Source organism: Leopardus geoffroyi, chromosome B4 (genome assembly GCF_018350155.1).
Source record: "Leopardus geoffroyi isolate Oge1 chromosome B4, O.geoffroyi_Oge1_pat1.0, whole genome shotgun sequence".
Taxonomy (NCBI): Eukaryota; Metazoa; Chordata; class Mammalia; order Carnivora; family Felidae; genus Leopardus; species Leopardus geoffroyi.
The window spans coordinates 77,400,580-77,413,333 of record NC_059341.1 but is presented as its reverse complement, the minus strand read 5'-3'; the positions used below and the strand labels follow the sequence as shown (position 1 = coordinate 77,413,333).

Below are 12,754 nucleotides of genomic sequence, written 5' to 3'. Positions count from 1 at the left end.
GCTGTCAGCACAGAGCCTGATGCAGGGCTCAAACCTACGAACCGTTAGATCATGACCTGAGCTGAAGTCAGTTGCTTAACTGACTGAGCCACCCAGGGGCCCCTGAAATCTTACAAAATATGTTCTGTGATCATAATGAAATTAAATTAAAAATCAATAATAATAAGATATCTAGAAAATATTTGGAAGTGAAACTCTTCTAAATGACCCATGGATCAAAGAAGAAATCACAAGGGAAATTAGAAAATACTTAATTGAAATGATGCTGAAAATCCAACATACCAAAACTTAGGAGATGCCCCTAAAGCATGCTTAAAGGGAAATTTATAACTTTATATGTTTATATTAGAAAAGAAGAAAGCTTTAAAGTCAATAATACAAGTTTCTACTTTAAGATCTGGAGAAAGAAGAGCAAAGTAATGCCAAAGTAAGTTAAAGGAAAGAAATAATAATTAAAAACAGTAAAAATATTAATGACATAGGCAATAGACAAAGCCATGAGTTGGTTCTTTGAAAGGTTTCATTAAAATTGGTAAACCCCTAGATAAAAAGAAACAAATCATCAGTGTCAGAAAAGGGCGGGGGGGCCCGTAACTATAGATCCTGTAGACATCGAAAGTATAGTAACACAATATTATGAACAATCAAATAGTAAAAAATTCAACAACTTAGATGAAATGGACAAATTTCCTTAAAGGACATTGAAACTCCATTAGAGATAATTATTTTTGATTTAAATCTTTGGCATGCAGATCTCTCTCTTGGTTGTCGAATGGAATCACGGTCTTCCTGCATCCCTAGTTCCTATATCCTAGGTGTTGAGGTTTTTAAAAACTATCCTAGAGCTCTCCCTGCTCTTATTTATTTCAAAGCATGGTTTTTCTATTTGTAATAACACTTTTCTTGCTCTAGAACAAAAACCTAACCATTTATTGACCTTTTAAGGACCCCTAAATTCTGTCAAGAGGGGGATTCCTTTTTCTTCCCCATTTCTCTTTTGCTCCTAGCAGAGAGAGAAAGGGATTATTTGGTAAACCAGGGTTGAATCCTAAAGGCTGACTTGGATTATCTCTTTCCTTTTAGTCACCTTGGTTCTGGGACATCCGACAGTGCTGGCATAGCTATCCGTATCAGGTACAGTCTGAGCCCTTTCAAGGCAGGGGCCTCGTGTGTGTGTAAGGTAGGGTGGGCAGGACAGTCCCAGGGCAGATGGTATGTTTTCTTGGTTTTCTTGAGGGATTAGGGGCTGAGTCTCTTTGACTCATGTATTTAGGGTATCTATTTCTGGGGCTCCCATAGCTGTGAAATCCAGTGATCTTTTCCGGATTCCCCGTTGTATTCACCCTAATTGGGCCCAAAAGAAAAGCAGCTTCCTGGCACTTGATGAGATGCTTTCTGGCTTAGGTGTCCTTTTTGAATCAAGGGTAACTTGGAGTCTCCTTAAAAGCATCTTGGTTCTAATCTATTCTAGAAAAATGTCGAGGGGCTGTAACAGGGTGGAAGAAAAGACCTGAGTATATTAAATCCCCTGAAAAGCACTAATTGTCCAGAATTCTAGATACACTGATTTGATTGTGCTATAGTATGTGTTAACCTTATCTCTAAAGGTTAGAGATAAGGTCTGCCCCTGTATGTGGAGGGGCAGAGGGAAGAGGTTTAAGTCTCCATACCAATCCCAAATCTGTTAACTGTTACAGATCTTGCAACACGGTGGGGCGGAAGGGTGTCTAATAATTTTGGGTATTGGTCCTCCAAGACGGAGAAAGTTGCGGAGATGGAATGAATTTTTGACTAGCTGGTATTCTAACTACTTCTTTCTCTCTTTCAGCCTCTCACAAGTGGGCTTTATTACTATTATATCATGGAATTGGCCTTCTATTGGTCTCTCATGTTTTCTCAGTTTATAGACATTAAACGAAAGGTAAGGACATTGTCTCCCTCAACTCTAACATACTGCATCCTCCTTTCTAGCCGCCATCACTGCCCTTGTGGATTCTCTACCCTGATTGGGACCACAAAAGAGGGAAAAAGTAGGCTTGATGGGACTATTAGCTTTTTGTAACCTTCTCAGAAATGAGACTTGACTAATGATGAAGTAAGTATATCTGAGGCGTTCAGGGCAGCCCAGGATAAAAAGTTAACCAGCTAAAAAGCATATCCTTTTCCTTATTTTTCTCTAAGGTTCTTACATGTATAGAGCTTTGGAAACTAGTCAGAACTAAGGGATAGCAAGGCCTGATCCAGGAAAAGGCCGGCCTCCAGAATAGCTAGATCTGGCTTTTGTTTTGCTATAGAGCCCTCGTTCTCTCTCTCTCTCTGTTCTCCCTTCTTGGTGACCCCACTTACTTAAAGAATGTCAACTGGAAAGGGTTTTAGATGATTTCATTTACCATTTTCTTGCTGTTGTTTAGGAAACAAAGATTCGGAGAAGTGAGTTGACTTGCCCATATAGTGACAAAGTTGGGAATGACTTAAGTTTTTTATAAGTGGACAGAAAGGGCAGAATCTTTACTTTATTGGTATGCACCTGAAGTAATGTGGTTCCAGCAGCTCTGACTTTAATTTGTCACTATCTCATGGTTATCTTTGGTGAGGAAGACCAGAATTAACATTTATGGGAATGTATTAAAACTAATCTGGGTTATTAGTTGTTGTGTAATCTAGAAGCTTGATACTCAATTCAAATGTCTTGCACTCTCCTATGGTCAGGAGACACAGGTCCACTTATTAAAATTTTATTTTAGGGCGCCTGGGTGGCGCAGTCGGTTAAGCGTCCGACTTCAGCCAGGTCACGATCTCGCGGTCCGTGAGTTCGAGCCCCACGTCAGGCTCTGGGCTGATGGCTCAGAGCCTGGAGCCTGTTTCCGATTCTGTGTCTCCCTCTCTCTCTGCCCCTCCCCCGTTCATGCTCTGTCTCTCTCTGTCCCAAAAATAAATAAACGTTGAAAAAAATAAATAAATAAAAATAAAATTTTATTTTAAAACATGACACATATAAAAAGATTTGTAATATATATGTGGGGTTTTTTTTTTTTTTAATGTTTATTTATTTTTAAGACAGAGACAGAGCATGAGCTGGGGAGGGGCAGAGAGAGCGAGAGAGAGAGAGAGACAGAGCATGAGCCGGGGAGGGGCAGAGAGAGAGAGAGAGAGAGAGAGAGAGAGAGAGAGAGAGAGAATCCGAAGCAGGCTCCAGGCTCTAAGCTGTCAGCACAGAGCTTGATGTGGGGCTTGAATTCACAAACTGTGAGATCATGACCTGAGCTGAAGTCCGACGCTTAGCCGACTGAGCCACCCAGGCGCCCCTATATGTGGGTTTTAAAACATACTAGAATGTATACTTATGAACCCGCCCCCAACTCAAGAACTATAACATACCACTATATCTGTGTGGAGAGCACAGACTTTTCATCCTTGTTTCTCTCACCCAAATTCACCTGTCTTCTTCCATTCTCTGTCCCTCAGTGGGCTGAGAAGTATTTATTAGACATGTCTGATAACAGGTATTTAGAGATTTCTGAGTCTGACCTTGGCATTTGAACCCAAGAGGAAATTAGAGCTTTAAATCTGAAAGCAGAAAGTGCTTACAGTTAAAATGGATTGTTTAGCATTTCTCTGAAACTTTTTTGAAGAGGTTAGCTTTGCCCTTCCATAAACCTCTCCTTTCTGTTAGGTCTCTTTGGTTGAAATATCTTTCATCAAAACAGTCTTAGAATCTCACAGATTATCTATGGCTTGTAGGTCTGACTTACCACCTAGGAAATTATTTCCAAGTGTCAACTCAGCATACATGGTCTACATATTCCACAACTTCCAAAGAAAACTGTTATTTTCTGTGCCTTGAACTATATTAACATAGATTATGGGTCAGTCACTGGTGTAGAGTTTTGGGTCAAACGGTAGGGGTACTCCATACGGGAGAGTTTAGACAAAATGGAACCTCTAAGCGGTGGGAGAAGATCCTCAGAGAACATGCAGGGCATTGGGTTGGCTTATATCTCTATGGCCTTGCCTTTACCTGCCCCTTCTATTTCCATTCCTTGCTAGGACTTCCTGATCATGTTTATGCATCACTTGGCCACCATTGGGCTCATCACCTTCTCCTATATCAACAACATGGTTCGGGTGGGAACTCTGGTCATGTGTTTACATGATGTCTCAGACTTCTTGCTGGAGGTGAGACCGCCCCCCCCCCAACCCCTTTTTCCTCATTATTCCTTTCTCTCCTTTTCTTCCTATTTGAGAACCAGCTTTCTCTCAACTCAATTCTTATTTTCCTTTCTCCAGGCAGCCAAACTGGCCAATTATGCCAAATACCAGCGTCTCTGTGACACCCTTTTTGTGATCTTCAGTGCTGTTTTTGTGGTCACTCGTCTAGGAATCTACCCATTCTGGTGAGTGTTAGGGTCATGGAGCTGTGGTCAGTATGTAGCTAATGATACCTTTTGCCAATTTAGGAAATAGGCCACCAAAAACCCTATTGCCCTGCTTTATCCTTGGCTTAACCTGACCCTTTGTGGACTCACAGGACCCTCCCACAGTATTCCTAGGGAGGTATAATCCAGACTGAGAACATCCAACTCACTTGGCTGTGGCTTTCCTGACTCCTGTCTGCCCTCACTTTATGCCTAAGTAATTCCTTTGCCTTCTTTTGCGCTGATTATAAAATTCTCAGGCTCTTCTTGTTTTCCTGCTCTTACACCTTCTACCCCACCCTAACCAACACACACACCATTCTCACTTGTACACTCCCTACTTGATGGTACAGAGTCAGTGACTGCAGGTTGGAGATTTTGCTTAGTCTGAGCAAATCAGCCACCACCTGTCCTGTATGTGCCTGAGGATCTGAGTAATGACTAGGATTATGATTAAAATTGCTGCTCCAATTTTGTGAAACTCTGCGTATTTGAAACGATTAAATGTGACTTAATCCACCAATTTCTGAGATTCACATATCTTTCCCTGCCCCTAAAGATAGAAAATTTCATAGGCCCCCTTTCTTTATTTTCTCAGTGTTAATGAATATCCCTAGAATTTCAACTGTTAGAATGTATAGGGAGAAAACATACTGGGTTCTGCTTCCCAGGGAACTCCACTTCATTGCTGTCTACTTGGCTTTAACTCTAGAATCTCACCATTGGCCTACTTCTTCTAGGATTCTGAACACGACTTTCTTTGAGAGTTGGGAGATGATCGGGCCTTATCCCTCCTGGTGGCTCTTCAATGGCCTTCTCCTGATCCTACAGGTTCTGCATGTCATCTGGTCCTACCTAATTGTGCGAATTGCTTTCAAAGCTTTGATCCGAGGAAAGGTGAGGAGGAAAGATGGCTTCTTTCTTTGGGGCTGGGTAGGAAGATAGATATTACTCAGTAGACTTCTTTAGCCTAGTGAGCCCCAGCTACTCAAGCAGACCCAGCAAAAAGCTTAGGACTCCAGAGGACTCCTTTTCTATAAGTGTTTAGCCTTTTAAGATATCACTAAGAGGGGTGCCTGGCTGGCTTAGTCAGTAGAGCATGCAACTCTTGATCTCTGGGTTATGAGTTTGAGCCCCACCTTAGGTACAGAGATTACTGGAGGAAAAAAAAAAAAAAAAGAAAGAAAAAAGATACAGGAGGAAAGATCTGCCTTCTTTCTCTCCCTTACAATAACTGTGGTTAAATAATGAACAGTGTTATGTTTCTAGATGGCTTTAACCATTTCCTACCCCTTACCTACTTCAGTGGATTTCAGATTTTTGCTTTTTAGCACAGAAACCTTTTTTCCAAAGGAAATTGTATGTAGAACTCTACACTATAAACTTATGAAAGCAGAAATGTTTGATTGCCTAGGAATGGCATGATAGTTCACAAGCCACCCCAAGATGACCACACTGTGATGTTTAAGATATGGGACTAAGTATTGACCTCATCCCACTGTTGTATGAAGAAATGATCCTAAATGAGATCGGTATTTAGGGTTTCAAATACCCATCTTATGCCAAGAGCCCCAAAACACAAAGAAAGATGTCATTTATGGTAAAAATGATGAAACTCATAACTGAATTTTGCAAGTTCTGAAGCAGTCAGGCTGGGATTTGCGCATGGGCTGAAGATTCAGCCTTCGGCAAATGCAGAGCCCAAGCCGGGAGGGGTGGTGGGGGGCGGGGGAGGGGGGCTCTGCTAGAGGAGACACTGACTCTAGGACAAAGGGATGGAATGTAATGTAACCCAGGCATATATGATTTCTTGTGTCCCTGTTCCTTATGGCTGCAACTGGTTTCAGAACTTGCTCAGTGTGCCTATGCATCTTGCTGTAGCTACTGGACATCTCTCTTCTCCCCTGCTTTTCTTTCCTGACCAGGTGACCTATCCAGGAAGGATTAGACCCAGACTCTGTACTCTCCACTCTTTTCTCACCTCCTTCCTTTTTTCTATGCCTGGTGGGAGCTGGACAGTTTCATCTCTTGCATGTAAGTGTATCTGTGCTTCTAGTGTTCAGTAAAGCATGTCTGTCTGAATGTGTTCCTCTTCCTTCCTGCTTCCCTTCCTGTTCCCTGTGTTGTCTCAGAGCATGCCTGTCTCCTGACCTTGTGGGGCCATTGTTGACTGGAGCTCAAGTTGCCAGATAGTCTTTTCTAAATGGAGTCAAGAGTTGAGTCGACTCTTGTTTTTTTCCCCTTTCTGAGCCTCCCTTTACCTCGAATCTGTCAGTTGCCTGGGCTCAGAGGTCAAAGCTGCAATAGATCACAGAGTCTTAGAGCTAACCAAAGCAAGTGCCCCACTCCTTGGCAACAGCATATATATCTTTGTTCCCTTCTCACCCCCTTCTTTCCTTTACTTTTTTTAAAATTTATTTTTTATGGATTTATTTTTTTAAGCTTATTCATTTTGAAAGAGAGACAGCGTGTGCACTCAAGCAGGGGAAGGGCAGAGAGAGAGCGAGAGAGAGAGAGAGAGAGAGAGAGAGAGAGAGAATCCCAAGCAGGCTCTGCCAGTGCAGAGCCCAACGGCAGAGCTCAGTTCCACAAACCATGAGATCATGACTTGAACCGAAATCAAGAGTTGGACACTCAACAGACTGAGCCACCCAAGGCGCCCCTTACCTTTTTTTTTTTTTTTTTTTTTAACAAAACACATTGAAGGGCACCTGGCTAGTTCAATTGGTAGAACATGAGGCTCTTAATCTCAGGGTCATGAGTTCAAGCCCCACATTAGGCACAGAGCTTACTAAAAAAAAAAAAAAACCCACACTGATTATCTGTCAGTTCTGGAAGTCAGAAGTCTGACAGGTCTCACTGGATTTCTCTCCTTTACTTTTTATGGCTCATGGTAAAGAACTAAAAAGACTTTGCTTGATATGCAGGGTAGTTTTGATTAGAAAACGTTTTTCCAATCCAAACTCTTCATTTGAAAATCTAAAACCGAAAAGCTGTGGTTAAGAGGTAAAAAGATTCAGGCTGCCTGAGTGGCTCAGTTAGTTAAGCGTCTGACTCTTGATCTTGGCTTAGGTCATGATCTCATGGTTCTGTGAGTTCAAGCCCCACGTTGGGATCTCTACTGTCAGCACAGAGCCCGCTTCAGATCCTCTCTCCTCCCCTCCTCTGCTTGCTCACTCAAAAATAAACATTAAAAAAAAAAAAAAAAAGGTGGGGGGGGTGTCAAAATACAACTAGCAAGGTAGCAGGGAGATTAAATGAAAGAATCATCCAGTAATATTCTTGAGGGCCTACTTTGTGCCAGGCTCTTCCCCGGACCCCAGGGAGACAGTAGAACCATACAGACCCATTCTCTGCACTGATAGCATGGAGCCTGCTTGTAATTCTCTCTCCCCCATTCTCTCTGCCCCTCCCCCGCTCACATGCTCACTCGCTCTTTCTCTCAAAATAAACAAACATTAAAAAAAAAAAAAAAGTAAAGATTCACAGACAGCAACATGAATGGGGCTGGGATTCTTCTCTTGATGACTGCCAATCCACTTTTCTTTTCACCAGACTGGTATCTTGGCAATGCTAAAGTTGCACAGAAGTGGTCTTGCCAGTAGGAAAATGGACAAGATTGGAGAAATAGTGTCATAGGGTATTAAGCCCAAAGGCAATAAAACTACTGAAGAAGGCCTAGTTATGAATCAGCTTTGGGGATAAAGCAACAGTCAGGATAACCAACATGAATAACTGCAGTGGCCACAACCATCACGAGATAGAAGCAATGGTGACGGCCATCTGTATTGTTTGTATCGGCCTTTTCTATTTTTTGAAGTGGGGGAGGAGAAGAGCATCTGGAGTTTCCCTCAGACCTAAACCTGGCCTCAGAGAATGATTTCACCTCCCTCGGCCGGTCCTGAGAGACACACACCCCCCACTGCCAACGTAGCTTCTTATTCCGTAGGGAACAGAATCAGAGATGAGGAGAGAGAAACTGAGAAAGAGGCAGAGGATACCTTTTCACGATGGTATCCATGGCGCAGGTAGTGTTTTGAGTCAGGTGCCACCAGAAAGTGGGCCACGGTGGGAGCAGTGCCCAAACATGGGCTGTGTGGTCTTACAATAGCAGACAAGTTCTGTCCTCACCTTTCGTACTTCTGGCCCCGTCCCACACAGGTGTCGAAGGACGATCGCAGTGATGTGGAGAGCAGCTCAGAGGAAGAAGAAGCGACCACCAACTCAAAAAGCCCCTGTGGCAGCAGCTCCAGCAATGGCGCCAATCGGGTGAATGGTCACATGGGAAGCAGCTACTGGGCTGAAGAGTAAGGTGGTTGGTGTGGGGACTAGAGCACACATGGACTTGTAGGGCCACTGGCAACCTGCTCCTCTCAGGCCTCCCCACCTACACTCTTGTGACTAGGGGCTCTGCAGGGCACTGAGGAGAATCAAAAGAGCAAATATTTTCACTTAAAAAAAAAAAAAAAATCAACTCTGCCATTTTGTATTTAATAGCCTCCGGTTCTTTCGGTAATGTTATTTGCTTTGTGGGTGTGTGTGTGGGTGTGTGTGTGTTTGTCTGCATGTGTATGTGTGTGTGCATGTGCATGTGTGCATATGCACGAGTTTCATTTCCTGGGTTGGGGCACAATACTAGACTGGGCCGGTAGGCCTTGTGCCCCCTTTGAACCCACCTCAATCCCAGATTTGGCTGCATCTTGAGTAATGCTGGCTCTGGACTGTCCCTTCCCTTGTTGTCCATGGCTTTTGAAGCTATGGCCATCTGAATGGAACAGTAGAGTTCAGCTCCAGGTTTCTGCACTGTTACTCCTCGGAGCTCGAAAAGTCACACGAAGTTGTACAGAAACAGATAACCATGGATGGATGATCAGGGTTTTTGTGGCCCCTAGCTAGATTCCCTTCCTACCACCTGGTAGTGACAGGGTCCTGCTGACGCCCTGCACTTCACTCAATGGTACGCAGGGAGCGGGAGTGGGGGAGGGTGAGCTGAGGGCTGGAAGAGGACAATAGCCACTGGGCGAGCCGCTAAGGGTTTATACTGTTGTTTACTCTTGTGTGATTAAAAGTGCTTCAACCCTCCTCTGCTGTCTCAGCCTCTTCAGTGACTCTATCCCCAATTCCCTGAATCCATACGCTAATTCAGAAAATGTTCAGACCTGATTCTAAAGGCTCTTAGACACCACATTTTTTTACTTTCTGTGCATTGCTGGAAAGAGTGCCTACATTTTATGGCTTTATGTATTAAGAAAAAAATAAACATGCATAGTAGTCACAAAAAATACTGAGCAGATACATGCATGTTACCAAACCAACAAAGGACTTGGTTGAAGACACTTTTAGATACCCTTATTTCCCATACAGAGACTACCAGTTAACATTTAAAAGACTGCAATAAGGGGCACCTGGGTGGCTCAGTCGGTTAAGCTAAGTGTCCGACTTCGGCTCAGGTCATGATCTTGCGGTTCGTGAGTTTGAGCCCTGCGTCAGTCTCTGTGCTGACAGCTTGGAGCCTGGAGCCTGCTTCAGATTCAATGTCTCCCTCTCTGTCTCTGCCCTTCCCCTGCTCATGCTCTTTCTCTGTCTCAAAAATAAACATTAAAAAAAATTTTTTTTAAAGATTGCAATAAATGAGTCTAAGAAGATGCTTCCTCTTTTAGTTGTTTTCTTTTAGCCATGGAAAAACAGTCTTCCTAATCCAGACTTACCTGTAGTTGAGGTCCCGGCAAAATTAACAATGACATTATTCATCTCAGAGTAGTTTTTCATTGAGCGAATATTCAGATTGTCATAGTATTTCCAGATGTTGTTGTGTACATTAAGGCATATGGAGTGCTTCACTGTCAGAGAGATGGGTGAAAACTGAAAGAAACCAGTTACTGTTCTAAGAATCAGATACTTGATGTTCACTGACATTACTGGGATAGCGATCCTGCTAAACTCACCTTACTGAGTGGCTGGCTTTTGAAAAGACTTACTATGGGGGCGCCTGAGTGGCTCAGTAGGTTGAATGTCCGACTTCACCTCAGGTCATGATCTCACTCTCTGTGAGTTCAAGCCCCACGTCAGGCTCTGTGCTGACAGCTCAGAGCCTGGTTCCTGCTTCAGATTCTGTGTCTCCCTCTCTCTCTGCCCCTCTCCTGTTTGCACTCTCTCATTCTCTCTCAAAAATAAATAAACATTAAAAAAATATTTTAAAACAGTTTTTAATAAAAAAACAAATAGACTTACTATGGGGCATGCAAAAATTTCTAAAAAAAATCTTACATAGTTATTTGGTCAGAGCTAAAGTCTTACATTTAGTTCCTCAAGTTGCCTTATTGAATAGACTAGTAATTGTGAAATATGAAATTTATTTTTGTAAGATTCTGTTTTTTATAGCATTTTTTTTTTAGTGTTTACTTATTTTTGAGAGAGTGCATGAACAGAGAAGGGGCAGAGAGACGGAGATAGCATCCAAAGCGAGCTCTGTGGTGACAGCAGAGAGGCCAACGTGGGGCTCGAACCCATGAGCCGTGAGATTATGACCTGAGCTGAAGTCACTTAACCGAATGAGCCACGATCAGTGTGGAGCCTGCTTAAGATTCTCTTTCTTCCTCTCTGCCCCTCTCCCCTGCTCACACACTCACTCTCTTAAAAACATTAAGAATGTCATCTAGACTGGCACACATCACTTCCACGGTATTCTATTGATCAAAGTAGTCACAGAGACCACCTAGATTCAAGATAGAGACTACAGTACCTCTTGATGGGAGGAGCAAGGTCACTGCAGATGAACGCGTAGAACGGGAGACACAGCTGCTTTCATCTTTGAAAAATTCAATCTGCCACACTGAGGACATGGAGTCTCAAATTGCTCAAAAAGACCAGTGGGGCGCCTTGCTGGCTCAGTAGAATATGCTACTCACTCTTGATCTCGGGGTGGTGAGTTCGAGCCCCACGTTGGGTTAGGCACAGAGATTACTAAAAAAAACAAGCCCAGATTGCCCATCATCTATCATGAGCTATCATGTTATCGCAATCCTAAAAGTAATGGTATGAGTTTCGTTCCTAAGTGATTCAGTACGCTGGTTGTAAACCAAGTTCTTCAGACTTTAGATCCAGTATTTCAGGCAGGGAAGCATTTTCAGTTCAATGAAATATTTAAGTGCCTTCTGGGTGGCTCTGTCAGTTAAGTATCCACTTCAGCTCAGGTCATAATCTCATGGTTCATGAGTTTGAGCCCCGTGTTGGGCCCTGTGCTGAAAGCCTGGATCCTGGAGTCTGCTTCACATTCTGTGTTTCCCTCTCTCTCTGCCCCTCCCCTGCTCGTGTTCTGTTTCTCTCAGAAATTAACATTAAAAAAAAATTTAAGTGCCTACTTTAGGATCGGCACTGTGGCAGAAGCTGGGGACACAAAGATGAACAACATCTGGGTTTCTACTCTAAAAGAGCTCAGATACCCCGAGTAAGGGGGAAAAAATAACTACAATGTGATAAGAATTATTATTATTTTTTTAGTGTTTGTTTATTTTGAGAGAGACACAGCACAAGTGGGGTTGGGGCAGAGAGAGAGAAGAGAGAATCCCAGCCAAGCTCCACACTGTCGGCACAAAGCCCGACGTGGGGCTTAAACCCACGAAACTGTGAGATCATGACACAAGCCGAGATCGAGAGTCAGATACTCAACCGATTGCGCCACCCAGGCACCCCAAAACTATTCTTTTTTTTTTTCCTAACGTTTATTTTTGAAAGACAGCATACGCACAGTAGGGGAGGGGCAAAGAGAGAAGAGGACAGAGGGTCCAAAGCGGACTGCACTGAGAGCAGAGAGCCCAATGTGGGGCTTGAACTCACAAGCCGTGAGATCACGGTCTGAGCTGAAGTTGGACGCTTAACTGACTGAGCCACCCAGGCACTCCATGATAAGAACTATCCTAAATTATTCTTGGCAAGATGGGAGAAAACTTGAAAATTAAAGCTAGGCCATTAAAAATCAGTAGAGTTTTGCTAGGAAAACAGAAATGGAAAGGTATTATGTTTAGAAGAGAGGTCAAAGTATATGAAAGAGATCAGTTCTGGCTTAGTGCAGGCTAAAATAACCTGAGACAAACATCTAGAAATGGTACATAAAGGTCACTTTTTAAAATATATATTTTTTGGGGCGCCTGGGTGGCTCAGTTGGTTGGGCATCCGACTTCGGCTCAGGTCATGATCTCGCAGTCTGTGAGTTCGAGCCCCGCATCAGGCTCTGTGCTGACAGCTCAGAGCCTGGAGCCTGTTTCAGATTCTGTGTCTCCCTCTCTCTCTCACCCTCCCCCGTTCATGTTCTGTCTCTCTCTGTCTCAAAAATAAATAAA

The 12,754-nt window shown here is 43.3% G+C and overlaps 1 protein-coding gene and 1 long non-coding RNA gene across 6 annotated transcripts in view; one reads left to right on the top strand and one right to left on the bottom strand.

The window, feature by feature from the left end:
• Positions 1 to 8,632, bottom strand: part of LOC123590763 — a 30,687-nt gene extending 22,055 nt beyond the window's left edge. The window contains exon 1 of the long non-coding RNA XR_006708964.1: positions 8,547 to 8,632. This is a non-coding gene — a long non-coding RNA (uncharacterized LOC123590763). The remainder of the gene's footprint in view (positions 1 to 8,546) is intronic.
• CERS5 (ceramide synthase 5) overlaps positions 1 to 9,497 on the top strand; it is a 33,203-nt gene extending 23,706 nt beyond the window's left edge. For 3 of the 5 annotated variants that reach the window (XM_045464229.1, XM_045464231.1, XM_045464233.1), the window contains 6 exons: positions 1,084 to 1,134; positions 1,829 to 1,921; positions 4,048 to 4,176; positions 4,288 to 4,394; positions 5,156 to 5,312; positions 8,577 to 9,497. In XM_045464229.1, the coding sequence (XP_045320185.1) occupies positions 1,084 to 1,134; positions 1,829 to 1,921; positions 4,048 to 4,176; positions 4,288 to 4,394; positions 5,156 to 5,312; positions 8,577 to 8,726 (687 nt within the window). In that variant the 3' untranslated portion in view covers positions 8,727 to 9,497. Of the gene's footprint in view, positions 1 to 1,083; positions 1,135 to 1,828; positions 1,922 to 4,047; positions 4,177 to 4,287; positions 4,395 to 5,155; positions 5,313 to 6,340; positions 6,450 to 8,576 lie in introns of all 5 variants that reach the window. The other 2 variants (XM_045464230.1, XM_045464232.1) reach the window with 2 other exon arrangements.
• Positions 9,498 to 12,754: the final 3,257 nt, after the last annotated feature.